The following is a 15723-nucleotide window of genomic DNA, read 5'->3' on the forward strand; positions in this document are numbered from 1 at the left end:
AACTATAATTCTTTTCTCTATTGAACAATAAGCAACAATAAACAAGAATTTGCTTTAAAAAAATCCATCCATTTGCAAATGATTATCTTATTGTCGGAAAAATATATATATATTTTTGCTGTTACTGCAAAAATGAAAAACACAAAGTTTTTTTCAGGTTCAAAGTGAACGGGTTCAGCGATGGAACTAAAAAGCTGCACGTCAGCTGTCACATGTAATATTTTTCTGAGGGAGAGCCCAGACAGACATGCGGAGGGCCGGGTGGTAAACGGCTCTGAATTGGTTCCAGATTGGAGGGGAAATGATCGGGGCTTTCTTAACTCTCTGAGAACCTCACCCAAAGAAACCCACGCATGGAAAATCCGTCTCAGACGCCGTCATTGTGACATACTGGATATTAAAACTCCTTTTAAATGCAGGATTCATCATCGTTTCCATGTGTCCAATAAGAAAACGAGGGCTGTGGTGGGAGATTTTACTACAAGGCAACATCTACTGGTCATGTTATAATGTGCTTATGAACTCTAACCAAATGAACTTGTTTGGGATACACACAAAAGGTTGGATGTATTTTCCTGCAGCAGCATGGGAGCCAGACCGTCTTCCCCTTGTTTTTTATCCCTTATCCTTTGTATAAAACCCATGTGTTGACTTTGCCTTTGAGCTGCTTCCTTACTGTTTTATAAGCTCTCTGTATTGTGCACAAAATACAGATAAACCTGTTTGAGAGATTTTTTAACCTTGCACAAAAAAATTATCAGTCATATACTGACATCATATCTGTCCTAAATATGATGGAAAGGTTAAAGTTGAACCAAAAATATTTCTTGAAAAAGCATCAAAAATGTTGGCAGAACCTATTTTAATTGTTTAAATCAACCAAAAAAAAAGTGCATCCAGTCAAATGTAGAGAGATGTTAGTTTTTTGTACAAGCATTTATTTCTTTTAAATTTGATATAAAAATCAAATTTATTTTCATGGCACGTTTTAGAAATAAGGCAGTTTAAATAAAAAGTCATAAAAGCAGCAATCACCAACTGAGAAGCCAGTAACAAACATTACATTTTACATTTTGAGGTCCATCATTCAAATCATCAACACACATCATGTATTTGATGTTTGACGATTTTGGTTTGATGATTAAAACCCCCAAATTCTGAGATATACCCAACAAGAGAACTGTGGACCAACTGGAAAGCACGCATGTCCTGAACATTAAATGAACTCAGAACTGGCTGGGACTCCTTTTGCGTGAACTACTGCATCAGTGCGGCGTGGCATGCAGACCATCAGCCTGCGGTTCTGCTGAGGAACCCTAACCCAGGTTGCTTTGGTAGCAGCTTTCAGTTCTCTTCCTGGCTAACCGGTGACACCGCGGTCATCTCAGCAGGTATTGATTTCTATTGCTGGATAGAAAGGTTCAGAGTCTTGCTGGAAAATGCAACCAGCATATCCATAAGCAGAATGCCAGCAGAACGAAGCATGAGGGGCTCAAAGTCCTGACCTTAGACTTCATTAAACACAGCACACAGTTGATGTGGCTCCCCAAAGCCATATTGACTGGGAAAAGTTATTTTTTAGCCCAGATAGAATGGTTTAGATGTCTCTGGTTCAGAAGTTGCCTAATGAAAGGAACGTGACCGTTGTAGCTTAGCAACAGTGTGTGTTGGCTGCTTGAAGCACTGACTCCAGTCCATGCCCTATGAATCTGGCCCTAACGTTTGCATGAGCTTTGCCTTATCATCCAAAAGGAGTTGTTTGTGAACTTTTCCTACCACGCCTTTTCCTTTGATCATGTGTCATGTCTGACTAGGTGGTCTCTGTCTGCTCTTGCCTTTACTTCCTGTTTCTCTCTCTACTTCCTCTTGACGTTTCCCAGGTCAAAGTGAGGTCACTCTCAAAAGAGTGAACTCAGTGAATTGTTGAATTGAATAAATGGAGCTATGCCCATTTTAATATAAGAGTTGGAATTTCAAACATAGCGCACTTTAATGAGTTTACTGTGCATTTTTGACTGGCTAACATCACGGAAAATGTTTTTTGGGATGCAGCATAACAGGGCTGAGTATTTGTGTATTGTAACTGACAAGTTAATGTAGAGAAAATCCTAGAGGAGTTTTGTAACAAGATCTATTCCAGTCTTTCACAAATACAAACAGCTGTTAGACCTCTTCTATTTTTTTATGTACAAGACACAATTTGTATTCTTTCAGTCACACGTAAAAAAAAACAAAAAAAAAACAAACAAAAAAAAACTCTTACACTTACAGTTTTGCCTCAAATGATCCAGAACTAATAGTGTAAAACAATGACCACCTGTGTCAGAACAAAGTATTTTGAGTATTTGTTGTTGGTTTGCTCTATGCTGTCAAATACTCAAAGTCACCTGCAATAAGGAGCTTAATGTGAGAGTGAACAGACCAACTTTTCCTACCAATTTGCTCTTTTGTGAACATTGTTTAGCATTGTGAAAACCAATGAAGAAGATGGAAAATGTTGATTTAATATGCTAATTGAGACCAGAGTTCATATGTATTGTTCTGCTGCTTTTGACTGTCATGCGGCTTCAGTGAGGGATTGTGGGTTAACTATTGACTGTTTAGCATTGTTTTTTTTAGTAATCAGTCTGTTCCTGTTACTCTAGTTTGTGTTAGCGTGTTTTGATCCATTCAGCAGTGACCATAAGTGACAAAAACACCCATGTGTGGTCAACAAGACAGTAAGTGTTTTTGTTTGTTTGTTTTTTTGTCACAAATGGGTTTAACTCCATTTGTGTTGATCCAAAACATAGCTTCAAAAACATCATCTCATGGTTGAATTATGAGCTACAACAAAGGCTGCACTTTGTTTCTCTGTAGCTGTAAGGTGCTACACAACAGTACTTTGGTTTATTATCTGTGATGATGTGTCTTACAGGTAATAAATGTTTATTCCACAAAACAAAAGTTGTGTAATTTCAAATTCAACTAACTACTCTGTGTGGAAATCGTTGACACAGACTAAGACTACTACTGCTGTATCAGTCAAAATGAGTTAAGTAAAGCAAAATTCAGTGATTGCCACATTAATTAACAGAAGTCATTGAGTTGGAGCCGCAAAGTATGAACGCAGTTCTATATAAATGATCTAAGTCAGTATAATTAAATATTTTTATGTCTGCATTAATCAACACAGTTAAACATTTTTTCTTAGCTCAGCTTAATTAAGTGAACACAGACCAATGAATTAGATCAGAGCTAACCAGATTAGGTCGGAATGGTCTGATTTGGTTATGTTGGTTACACATAAGTTACTTAGTGGCATCTTAACCAATTAGAATCATACTAAACATCACTCAGTTTTGGGGAAATTCCTGACATAACTGTGTCAACGAAACTGAACATGTTATTTTTGGGTGCATGGTTCCAAGTGTCAAATGTTGAGTTAATCAGTAATGTTGAGAATAAATAATTCTGTGTTTTTCTCTATCTCTTGTAGCTATTTGCATGCTCGTATACACATATATGCATTCACATAAATCACATGCGCGCCGAGCTTAAGCTAAAGGAAATGACACGCTAGGGAACGCCCTCTTTAGGATGTAGCTTAGACAGAGGCTAATAATGGGAATTCAACCCACAAATCAAAAGGTTTGATACCATTTTGCTCTGCTAGGCCATAAGGACAGCATGAACAATGGACCAGTTGAATTTTCATATTAACAAATGGAATTCATAAATTCAACCCACTGGCTCTTCTTCAAGCTCATACATCAAGAACCTAGCTGGAGAAAAGATCATTTTCTGGGTAGTTAAACACAGAATTCAGAAGTTAACAAAGTCGAGACTGAGAATAACTTAAGGACTGTCAGCCCTTTTAAATGATGTTGTTATGTAAGGTTTAATGACCAAGGAGGAGCACAGACTTTCCTGCCACCAGTTTAAAGACTCCAAACAAAACCAGAAGACTTTGCAGACAATGTTTGTAAAATAAAAGAGAGAGAGAGAGAGAGAGAGAGAGAGAGAGAGAGAGAGAGAGAGAGAGAAGTGTTTTAATAACTCATAAAGGGCCAGCAGAGGTTGGGCTGTAACATCTGTGTGATGTGATACAGTGTAGGTGAAAGCATTCCACCATATCCACTAAAGGATGGCATTTAACATGTTCAGTAGACATCTCTTTACCACTCAGTCTAGAGGTGGTCAAGTTGACAGACAAAGCTAGGAGATTACTGGTCTTGCAAATACAAAGAGAGCTCATGAGTCAGATGTTTAACTTAATACTACAAAACATTGCCTGAGATTCTGATTTACTGGTATAGACAACCAGATGCTGTGTGCATCTGTTGGATAAGCAGCAGAGTGGGCTGGTTAAACATTGAGGTCTGAGCCTCAGTAAACACAGCAGGGTTGTCTTGAGTAAGCGTTCTTAGGGGCATCTCGGTTCCCAAAAGAAAATCTGAGATCATCAGTCATTTTATTGAAGCTCTAGGCAACACGTAACACGATTATGCCTTTGTAATTGACCTTTCTGGAAAAATTAGACAACGTGGATCTCATGTTACTAAAGTAAAAACTTGTCTCTGTTTGATTGTCTAAGCATGTCTGTTAGTTTGAAAACGACCTGAAACAAAGCTGTGTGTAAAAGCTTGAGGTATCTTATAGTTTTCTTGGAATAGTTATAGGAACCAGATCTCAGGCTGCTCTTGTCCACATCAACAAACTTGATCTAACCAAGCACTATGTTCTATTTTTTAATCTGATAATACTGCGATGTTCTCTGTGGCAGATATCCAAATGTTCGACTACTCCAAATGACTTGGCGCCATTTGGGATTTCTAGTACAATAAATGGTGGCACAGTAACAGACAAGACACAAGGAATATGTTGTTGAGAGCTGAAGGAGACAGGAGGCAGCGCTACAACTATGACAGGACAGACAAGATCATCTTTGATGTTTTGTTGAAAGCAATGCTAAAGTCGCATCCCATTTTGTGTTTGTAAAATCAATATTGTGTCTCGTCTTGTTTTCTGAGTTTTAGGTCTGTACAGTCAAGAAATGTGGAAAAAGTGAAGGGGTATAAATGCTTTCTGCCATTAAAGATAAGCTTTTCTTAACATTAAGACACATTTATAGCAGGTTCTGTTTCCAGAGGTTTTATTCTTGGCTTGCTTTTTGCCTGTTGGAAACATGAGACAGACTGAGGCATTCACATGTATGAATGTTGCTACAGTGGTAGAGCATATGGCTTTAGGGGAATCATATCCGACATGTTGTAACTGGGCCGCTCCTCTAGAAACACTGGAAAAATGCTGCCAAGGACAGTAATTACTGCTCAGAAATGACGAAGCACAGTCAACGCACATGTCTTACACATTTCTTGGTAAGTGTTGCTTTAATTGGATTCCCAGAGGATGTATGTCGCTGTGACTTGAGCCCACAAATCAAACACATCCTGCCGAATAACAATAGATGGATAGTATCGTGTTTAATGTTACTATGGAGCTTTTACTGACCTTGCTGCATTTTACTCAAAAGCTGGGAGTGTTGGCAGGGTATTTCTATTGTTGTAGTCCATCCATATGTTTGTTAGTTGTTGCACATCACATTTACTAGAAAGTGAAAACTATTCATATGATTGTGAACTGCAAAGGAAGGATTGTCCAACTACAAAGAACTAACAATAAAAAAGCTCCAGCACTTTGGTGAAGTGTTTAAACCCTCTGAACTTTCAACATGTTGTCATGATACAACCAGAAACGTCAATGTACATTGGGTTTTTTTGTGGCAGATTGACATAAAGTAGAACCTTGGGCTGTTTGTGTTTTACAGCAGCCCAAAACTAAGACCAGTGAAAATCTGAAGACTTGAAACTGATGTTCAGAGACGCTGATCATCCAATCTGACTGAGGTTGGAGGTTTTGCAAAGCAAATAAGCTAGAGTTTCTGTCTCTAAATGTTCAAAGCTGCTAAACATGAATGACAGTGCTCCTACTATACCGCTAAAACCTGCACTTTAGTTTCATTTCAAGGATTCACAATGCTCATATATCTGCACCATAACTGATGCAGTTATCAGGAACAGATTACCTGGCGCAACGTTGTCCAAAAACACTACATAAACACAAAAACACTAAATACAGTGCTGTGAGAAAACTCTCGCTATTTCTCAGAGCTTGACGCCACCTAGTGTTTACTGATTAAACTGACAAATGAATGACAATAATAGACTGAAATGTCCACCACACTGCATATTTGCTCAGTTGCTTTGTTGCATTGCTTAGATCAAAATGAAAATTCTCATAGCTACTTGTTCAATCGTAAAATCAATGCATCACATGTGCATATAAACAATATTTTCTTTTTTCTTTGATCATCCAAGTGATTATGTACAATTTTACAATTTGTGCCGTTTTCTATTTTCAATTGCTTATGGCATGTTGATTAAAATGTGTTATATGGGCTTCAGAAGGACAGCAAACTTCTAGAACTCCACTTTTTATAGAGGTAGTACCAGTCATGACTGATTATTTGCCAAAATTGGCAAATAAACTACTGGCGGGCTTCAAAATCCATTTAATTAAAAATGCAAAAATGTGTTTATTGTGATTGTTTTAATGATTATTTTCCTGCTCTACAATTACTATTAAAGATCCATAACATTGAAAAGCTGTTGGACGGTTGCAAATAATTTCTCTTTTTTTTTAGGTGTGGGGCAATTGTATTTATTTATTTATTAATTTACCATTTTTGACTTGTGATCATGGGCACAGCAAAACCACTTTAAAGGCCACAAATGACCCCCAGGCCACACTTTGGACACCCTGCACAAATGCTTAGTGCAGGATGTCCAAAGTGTATTAGGTATCACTTGTCCTCTTGGGAAAAACGTTCTTCTCAACATGTTTATCAAAAGTTTGCACCTTTAACTAATTACAAATACAACTGGGACAAATATTATTAGCAGTGGTTCTCTTCCTTAAAAGGTAAAGTAGGCGGTTCGAAAAGTGACGCAGGAGGGTCAAAGGTAGCTGCGTACGTAACGCGTGGTGCTTTGGCGCCAGCAGATTTCGCGGGGTATCTGCAGCACAGTGAACTGTAAAGCACAACCACTAGGCATCAATAACCCAGGTTAAAGGCTGCATCGACGGGTTCAGGCGGACCGGAGAGGAGAGAGGCACTCGGTGAAGACAGCAGAGGTGTGCCGCGGGGAAGTAAAGCGTCTGCGGGCTTTCATGGTGGGTCCTTATCCCATCTGACAAGCAGGAGGTGAGCATACAGAGTCGGTGTGGTAGCCAGCAGTGGAAGCAGGCAGGCTCATGTTGCTCAGGTGAATGTTGAGGTGTTCGCTTTTTGCAGGATGAAGGAAGCTCCTCGGTGAGCTGCCTGTAGAAACCTCTGAGTGAGGCAGAAAGGAACAACCAGCTGGATAAAGTGCATGTAGCCTGCTAGCGAGGCTAACTTAGGGCAGCTAGTTAGCAGGCTGTCAACAGAGTTGGTGGAACCCTGTCAGTATTCAGTTCAGACATGGACAGACAGACGGGCCTGTCACTGTAACTCGTGTCCACGCGTGTTTGTGAAGCATAACCGTGATGTTTGTGTGTCCTGTCCGCAGCTGTGGAGACGGGAGGTGGACACAGCTGGACACACGGCTCTGAGAGGTGAGGAGCTGCGGCTGTTCACTCCTTAGTCCTGAAGATGTTTGGTGTTCAAATAAAACCTCTGAGCTAAAACCGCCTGGCTAACGGCTCAAACCTACAGTTTAGTCACCAAGTAATGCAAAAGCAAACATGTTGAGCATATTTACATTCAAAAAGTAGGAACGTTGAGGCTTTTTTAGAGAATTGTGAAAACTCTTGCTAAGGCTGGTTATAGTCAAAAGTAAATTATTTAGATGCTTAAATATCTACTGTATCTGAATTGTCTTAATTAGGTCAATTTTTACACTTTTCTTTAAAGGTCAAACCAACTTTCAAGTCTTTTAGTGATTTATAGCTGCTTTTTTTAAATAGCAAACGGTGAATTTACTGAAAATAATTCATGCTTGCACGTCATGGTGTGTAATGGGTTTTAAATGATGATGAATTTGCTTGCTCCCTAAAAACACAGGCTTTCTAGAAGAAGATTAACACAATTCAGGACATGAGATTACAGTGTAACCCACCAGAGAAATAGTTTCCTCACCAAACATCACTTGAGTTGAATCCTGGAAGATGGATTAAATACATGAATGCAACTAAATAAAATAACGTAATGTTTAATTCTGTGAATGAGTGTGACGTTTGAAGTCCTCACTGTTCCATCCTAAAAACCAATTCTGGTTCAAATCACATGGAAAACAATTGAAAACGTGCATTTTGGGGGCAGCTTAGTCTTGAAACGCTCTGAAGCCTGTGTCGAAACGTTCCTTATGTTCCCAGCTTCACCAGTCCTCAGTCTTTAACTAAGGACTACAGTGCACCTCCACCTGATCACTGTTCAGTGTTTGCATACTTTTTTGTTTAACGTAATTTTGGATTATTGGTGTATAAAGAGCCTATTTTGAGGTGTGTCGAAAAATATTTGGGGGGGGAAAAAAGTAGCAACTCGGGGAAACTAAGAGAAATAGACGTGACATGCAGCACTCCCCCAGAAGCCCTGCTAAGCCCGGTTGCTGTAGCAGCCCACCGCTTTTGACACATAGTTTGACACATAGGCCGTAGATGCTAGCTTCTGTGGTAGTGCTGACATGGTTTCCACTGTGCGTATTGAAGCATATTGAGGTTGCTGCTGGCCCTTTGCCCTTTCTGCTCATAGATTCTTCCACCAATCCTACTTGCCTTCCGACATCTTCAACCTGCCTTCTTTTTTTATCAGAGGCGCCTGGTGGAGGTGAGGAATAATGATGGCTACTGCGGGGCCTCCCAACACCTCCAGCTTCCTCCCTCTGTTGGAAACTCTGGAGGACGGTACGGCCGGACAGTCGGAGCAGACAGACGCCTACCTGACCATCGCCAAGTGAGTCACCTGCAGTGTTACTCTGCAAGTCAGACAGGGAGAAACTAACCCATCTTTGTTTTCCAGTCGCCTCAGTGGGGAGGAAGGGCGCCAGTTCCTTCCAGCAGTAGAAAAGAACTTCTCACGTTTGGGTAAAGTCATACTGGTGAGTCTTGAGCCCATCTATTGTTTACGCTGCCGAGTTAATGTCCTGCGTGGAAAACATTCTTGTTCACCCTGTGATCTACAAGCTGATTAAAACTGGTTTGAATGCTGTTGTCATTTGGTATCTGACACTTTTAGGTATGAAATGAATCTGTCTGCTGCAATATGAATTATGCTAATGATGCAGAAAGTAGCACCTGTCAGGCAGATGTTATGTTACCCACACAACCAACATAAATCATTTTTAAGTCATTTTTAGGTCTGTTACGATAAGCAATAAATCTCTTGCCAACTGCAGTCTACTCAAAAGTGGTGGTTGTAGTGTTGCTGTTGATGCAAATCCATGGGCCAGCCAACGAACGCGGTGACCCTCCAATCAAATCGCTTGCAGGCGGCACACGACTTGTGCCTCTGCTGAGAGAAACGGGGAGGAAGTGTACAGTATCTGAACATGGATGCGAATCTGACCAGGGCCGACTGAGGAAGAAAGGAGTTTTTGAGAGGCAAATGAGACTGTCTTCCAGGTTTCTGGAGTGTGGGAGGAAGCCGGAGTATCCAGAGAGAAACCACAGATTCACATGGAGAACATACAGAATCCTTCCTGATTGGGATTCATGCCCTAATGCTTCTTGTTATTGATGCTTAGCATCCAATAACCAATGACTGAAAGAAAAAGAGATGTAATCAAGCCAAAACTATATGTACATATATTTTTATTTTTTGAATTTAGGATGAAAGTAATGTGTGCATATATTCTATCAGTAATTCTTCATGTGGCAGTTTTAGCTTCTCCTGGCTCAAATTCTGTAAAACAAACAAAACTCGTTTTAATAACCTTCTGCTATCCAACTATTTATTGGATAATCCAAAATATAATCACCAGATCAGCCATACACAGTGTTGATGTAAGTTTGTTTTTTTGTTGCTGCAGATTCATTGTTTTTGCATTTCAGGGAAAAATTGCCAAAATAATCATTAGTTGCATCTCTGCAATAGTGCGACCAACTTCACCAATATTTTTATTAATCATGTCCTCACTGTGAATTTAGCTGATTAGCTTATTGATTGTATTTCATATTGATTAAGCTAATTGATAAAATGTATTACTAGCTTTTCAATTGGTGACTATAAGTTGTTTTTATGACTAGGTTTTGTGTTTTTATGTTGTAAAGCACTTTGAATTGCCTTTTTTTTTTTGCTGAAATGTGCTCTGCAGATTAACTGGATTGGTTGATAGCTTCTTAGTGATTGTAGCATAATGTGCGCATTGTTTTTTGTTTTTTTTACTGCTTACACGGGCAGTGAGTTGAGTTATTGTGATCTGATGTTCTGTCTCTGTCGTTTCCAGACCCACACAAGCGGTTCCAATGCCGAGCTGAGTCAAGCTGCCCTCCAGGCTTTAGGGTTCTGTGTGTATCACTCCCAGGTGGTTTCCGGAGTCTCTGGTCAGTGGTTCTGATCCGCCACACGGTTTGAACTTTGGTCGTTGTGTCGTCGCAGCTCAGTGCGAGTCCTCTGTTTTGCAGAGATCTTCGCAGCTCAGATTCTGTCGGCTCTCTGCTCCCTGGTGACAAAGTCCACCGACAAGAACACCTGCACCAGAGCCTTATGGGTCATCTCCAAGCAGAGCTTTCCTGCAGACGTAGTCGGCAACAGCGTGAGCGTTGGCATTGATCGGTGTTGACTGGTTCCTCCGTGAGCTTAAAGATACAGACTGCTTGGTGTTATTTACCTCAGGTGCCGACTGTGCTGGCTGCTTTGGAGTCTGTGTGGAACAGAGAGGACATCCAGTCTGCAGTGATGGAGCACGAGGCCCTGAACGTGATCATCAGGTCAGATTGTTGTTCAGCTGGTCACTTTGCAATGGTGGACACATTCTCAGCTCTAGTGCTGGAGTAAAACTCAATGATGCTCATGGTCAAAGCCTTCTCAACTAAAAGTAAAAGTTGCCCGTCAAACTTTTACTGAAGTTAAAATACTGAAGTACTTACTTTTGAAAATACTTAGTATTCAAATGTAAAAATTATATTTTCTAATATATGTACACAATTTTTTTTTTTTTTTTTTTAGATCTTTTGCAGAATCTCGTAACTTGCTGAAACCATCTGATGATGAACTAGCATGTAGAAACACTCTGGTACAGAAAGGCTACACCTTCAGCATGAAAACACAATAAAAATGACAGCTATTTCATTTTTATCTAGAATGTTCCCAGCTCGAAAAAAAAATGTTTCTGCCCACAAACTACAAAGTACAGAATTGAAGTAACTGGACTCTGTTACTGTCTACCACTGCTTCCTGATCACTTCCTGTTTCTAGCTCTGACCTCGTCTCCTCTCTGCTCGCCTCGTTTCCAGGCTGCTGGAGCAGGTGCCGACCCCGATGTGTGACGGCGCGGTGCGATGGGCGAAGCTCATCGTCCCCCTGGTGGTGCACTCCGCCTCCAAGGTGCGTCTGCGCGCCGCTGCCGCCTTGGAGATGGGCATGCCTCTGCTGCTGGCCAAACAGACGGAGGTAGCTGCCATCATCGAACCAATGATGTCCACAGTGAGTTTCTCTCTGCCTGTGTGTTCATGTGACGTATTGCAGCGGATAAAACTAGTTGTGATGAATTTTAACTGTGATTTGTTCTCACAGAAACTGATCCCAGAGCTGCAGAAGCTCTTCATGTCCAAGAATGAAACCAACGTCCTGAAGCTCTGGCCATTGTTCGTGAAGCTTCTTGGGAAGGTAAAGCGTCTCCTCTGAATGATGGCTGATGTTTCAACACATGGATATGACTGAAAACATTCATAAGCACAAAACAAGAGGCTCAGCAGGTTACATAAAGCAGCCTAATTTAGAACCGCCTTCTGAGTCCCAGGTTGAACTTTTGCAACCGTGAAACGATTTGAATTTGAAGAGGATTTCTCCCCCTGCTAAAACAGTGCTGGTTCTGATGTCACTTATTAACTGGTCCAATATAAGCTCAGCAAACGACTGGTTTGGTTTAACTACAGCCAGAAAGTTGGCTGAAAATCATGTCATGTCCACGATGAATCGGTGAAAGTGAATGTGTGATCCTCACTCTGCGTTTTGTCATTTTTGTCAAACGTCACAACATAAATCTGTATTAATGTTTCCTGACCTGCATTCTGATCAGTATTTATAAACCTGCGAGGGAATAATTATGTTGATTATTCAATAGAATAAGTGATTATTTTATTGATCGATTAATCTGATAAAAAAAGGGCACAATCTGCTGAGTTTTCATTTTTACCACTTAAGCCATTTTATTTAACATTAGAAATGTGTTAAAAAATGCAGATAAACAAATATTTCAATTCAATTTTTTGAATATGAACATTTATTGCCTAAAATTCAATGACAAAGCAATACCGTCGTTTGATCATTTGTAGCAAAATGTCCATCTGCAGCTGAAAATATCCTTCTGAGAAAATGTTACATTTTACAAATATTTCTTTTCTTTAAACAGAAACATTTAAATAATGTACTGAATTATAAATGCATCCGATAACTCTGCACCAGTACAGCAAAATCAAATGCATCAGCAGCTTCACAGGCTTGGTGAAACATGGAAAAACAACCAATTTTAATTCGTTCAGTCAGTGCAGTTAGGAGTAGAACAGCCAATGTAGAATAAATGATAAGACACTGAAACTGACAGACAGGATGACTCTCGATCAAACATGTAGAAATAAACTTAACCAAACCTTCTGTCAAATGATTCAAAAAGTCCAATTAGAAATTCTAATTAAAGCTCCGCGGAGCCTCAAGCGGCCCTCGCAGCCAAGCGCCGCTCCGGCCTATAGCCACTGCGGGGGATCCAGCACCGCCACCCGCCTGCCACCGCGTACGCTGTCACACAGTTTAGGTGCGCGTCCGCCAGGCAATACACACCGATAAGTTCAGCATGGTTCCCTGGCGACACACACAAATTTGGTGCAGATCGGTCAATGTAGAGAGGAGTTATAGCTGATGGAATGACCTAGGGGGCGCAGTGGAGTCAAATTACAATTCAATCCTGTTGGGCTCTTTAGCATACGTATCCAGTTTGGTGCCAATTGGAAGATGCGTGTGTGATTCAGAGACAATTGTATGCAAATGGCGAAGGACAGCTAGTTGGCCACGCCCCCACGGGTCAGAGTTCATCATCAGGTCATATTATGTCAGGTGGTAGAAGATTAATTCCATATGTATTTCTCAGTAAAAGTAAGACATACAGTAGAAAAAAACATGTGACTTCCTGTCGGAAGTAGGCGGGGCTAAGTTGACGTCATCATCTGACCATGAGAATGTAATGAGGGTCGGTCAGTAGTGAGACATAGGAAGTCTGAAGCAGCTGTGACCTTGTGTGTGGAAGTTATGTTACTTTGATGTTTTATGGCGAATAGTCAAAGTTTGGAACTTGGCCACGCCCATATGCTTTGACATACAAAAATTCCTAGACCTTTAATGTCTGAACTCTGTGCTGACTGAATTTGAAGTCTGTATGTCAAACGCTGTAGGAGGAGTTTGATCAAATATGACATCTATGAAAAACAGGAAATGGCGGAATTTTATCCAAAATGGCTGACTTCCTTTTGGGTTTTGATCATGGCTCCAAGAGACTTTTTGTAGGTCCTGACAAGTTACACATGTGTACCAAGTTTCATAATTCTAGGTAAAAGCATGGCTTGGGGCTGATCATTTAAAAACATTCTAGGGGGCGTTATATAGAAATTTGGCCACGCCCATCAATGGTTGTTATGGTTTCCTGTTCGGGGATTGATAAGGGTGCATCCTAGTGAGTTTGGTGCAACTGGAATGAAACATGTGGAATCTGGAGCCAAACGTATGGCGGTGGCGTGACCTCTGATTCGCCGCGCTGCCGCGGCCACACCCTCTACTGGAAACTCTTGGCGCTTTAAAGCAAGTGAGACCAACTTGTTATCTGTCATCCAACACAGAATTATCTTGATTAAGTCAAAAAAGCCAGAGATGGAGCATTCCAATGAAAAAAAGGCACTTCCTGTTCTAAGGGGGCGGGGCTTTGATGACGTCAGACTATGACGACATATAATCGTAGGGGATCGATCCAACCAGGATCACTCATGTCACGTTTGGTGCAGCTGGGCTCAAAATTGTGGAATCTAGAGCCAAACATATGGACACGGCATTACAGGTCACTTCGCCACGCCCATCTACTCCATCGAAAACAAACGGGGTTGGAATCCACAACACACCAACATGGGTCAGATAGGGATCGTTCAATGTAAAACATTACACTTCCTGTTCTCAGGGGGCGTGGCCTAAGTGATGTCATCATTTGACCATTGATTATTCTATGGGACCCGATGATGATCAATTATTGAAAGTTTGGTGCCTCTGTCTGCTTTTATGTAATAGTTATAACAGTTTTGTGTTGCACGGCGAGTCGGTGAACTTTGACCCCTGGTACGACCCCTTCAGCATGCTCGAAAACTCAATTTAATAACTTTGAATCGGTCATGCCTTATGAACGATCTGACTGAGTTTGAAGCCGATCGATCGAAATACGTAGGAGGAGTTCGATCAAATGCGACGTCTGTAAACGGCCAAAATGGGGTCAAAATTGGAACTTCAATCCAAAATGGCCGACTTCCTAGGATACTTGCACTATGATGTTAATTGCAAATTCTGAGTGTTTTGGGGAGCTCTACAACTGTACCGAATTTCAAGTCCCTACGATAAAGTAAGTGAACAGGAAACGGTCTTTTGAAAGTTGCTAGGTGGCGCCCTTGGGCTGTTTCTTACAGCCAGACATTAAAATACATACATTTTCACTGGGCTCTATGCGGTCGCCAAGTTTGGTGAGTTTTTGAATATGATAAAGCCCCCAAAAAGCCAATTTACTTTACGGAAGAATAATAATAATTTACAGTACGATTACAATAGGTCTTCGCAGCGCTTAGCTGCTCGGGCCTAATTAAATTTATATGTCGAGTGCACCTAATAAGACAAATAGAAAAAGTTTTATGCAAAAAAAAATACTTCCAACTATTTTTTTTTTTTTAATTAAACTTTAAAACAAGTCAATTTGGCCCGCAACATAACAGGAGGGTTAAATCAAAGATATCTGGACTTCTGTTTCTTGCAGGCTTTTTAATTCTGATCTAAATAACGGTTTGATATATTACAAGTTGTATCCAGAATAATCACTCTCATCACTGGGGAGGTTCCAGATTCGTACCTCAAAGCAAAACTCAGAGCCACGAATAATCAGTGTGGCTCAATAAAACGGCTCTACTCTGACCGAAAAGACAAAGACGAAACTTCTCCATCCACATTAAAGCAAATGGACCACCTCCGTTCACTGTCCAACCTTTAATCTTTCCCTTAAATTAAGAACCCAACTTTACCCTCTAGTGGCAATTTGGCTCAACGATCGTAAAGACTTTAACGCACCGGGTAGCATGCTGCGTTAGAAACAGGTGGACCTACTTATTAAGAGCACAGCTCTTAAAGGAACAGTTCCTCAAACTCATACATAATAAACAATTTTAGTGGCATTTGTTTGCTCAGAGAAGTAAACTACTAAATTCAAAAAGTAAATCTAGAATTTTGCGTCTTGATGATATCAAGAA

At 40.6% G+C, this 15723-nt stretch overlaps 1 protein-coding gene across 4 annotated transcripts in view; it reads left to right on the top strand.

Annotated features, from left to right (window-relative positions):
- Nucleotides 1–6731: 6731 nt before the first annotated feature.
- Nucleotides 6732–15723, top strand: part of rif1 (replication timing regulatory factor 1) — a 30728-nt gene continuing 21736 nt past the window's right edge. For 2 of the 4 annotated variants that reach the window (XM_008437863.3, XM_008437871.3), the window contains exons 1-9: nt 6732–7246; nt 7593–7638; nt 8834–8974; nt 9041–9119; nt 10467–10563; nt 10645–10775; nt 10856–10950; nt 11476–11665; nt 11756–11848. In XM_008437863.3, coding sequence (XP_008436085.2) covers nt 8859–8974; nt 9041–9119; nt 10467–10563; nt 10645–10775; nt 10856–10950; nt 11476–11665; nt 11756–11848 — 801 coding nt within the window. In that variant the 5' untranslated portion in view covers nt 6732–7246; nt 7593–7638; nt 8834–8858. The remainder of the gene's footprint in view (nt 7247–7592; nt 7639–8833; nt 8975–9040; nt 9120–10466; nt 10564–10644; nt 10776–10855; nt 10951–11475; nt 11666–11755; nt 11849–15723) is intronic. The other 2 variants (XM_081598855.1, XM_081598857.1) reach the window with 2 other exon arrangements.

This window comes from Poecilia reticulata, chromosome 2 (assembly GCF_904066995.2).
Source record: "Poecilia reticulata chromosome 2, P_reticulata-male-v2, whole genome shotgun sequence".
Taxonomy (NCBI): Eukaryota; Metazoa; Chordata; class Actinopteri; order Cyprinodontiformes; family Poeciliidae; genus Poecilia; species Poecilia reticulata.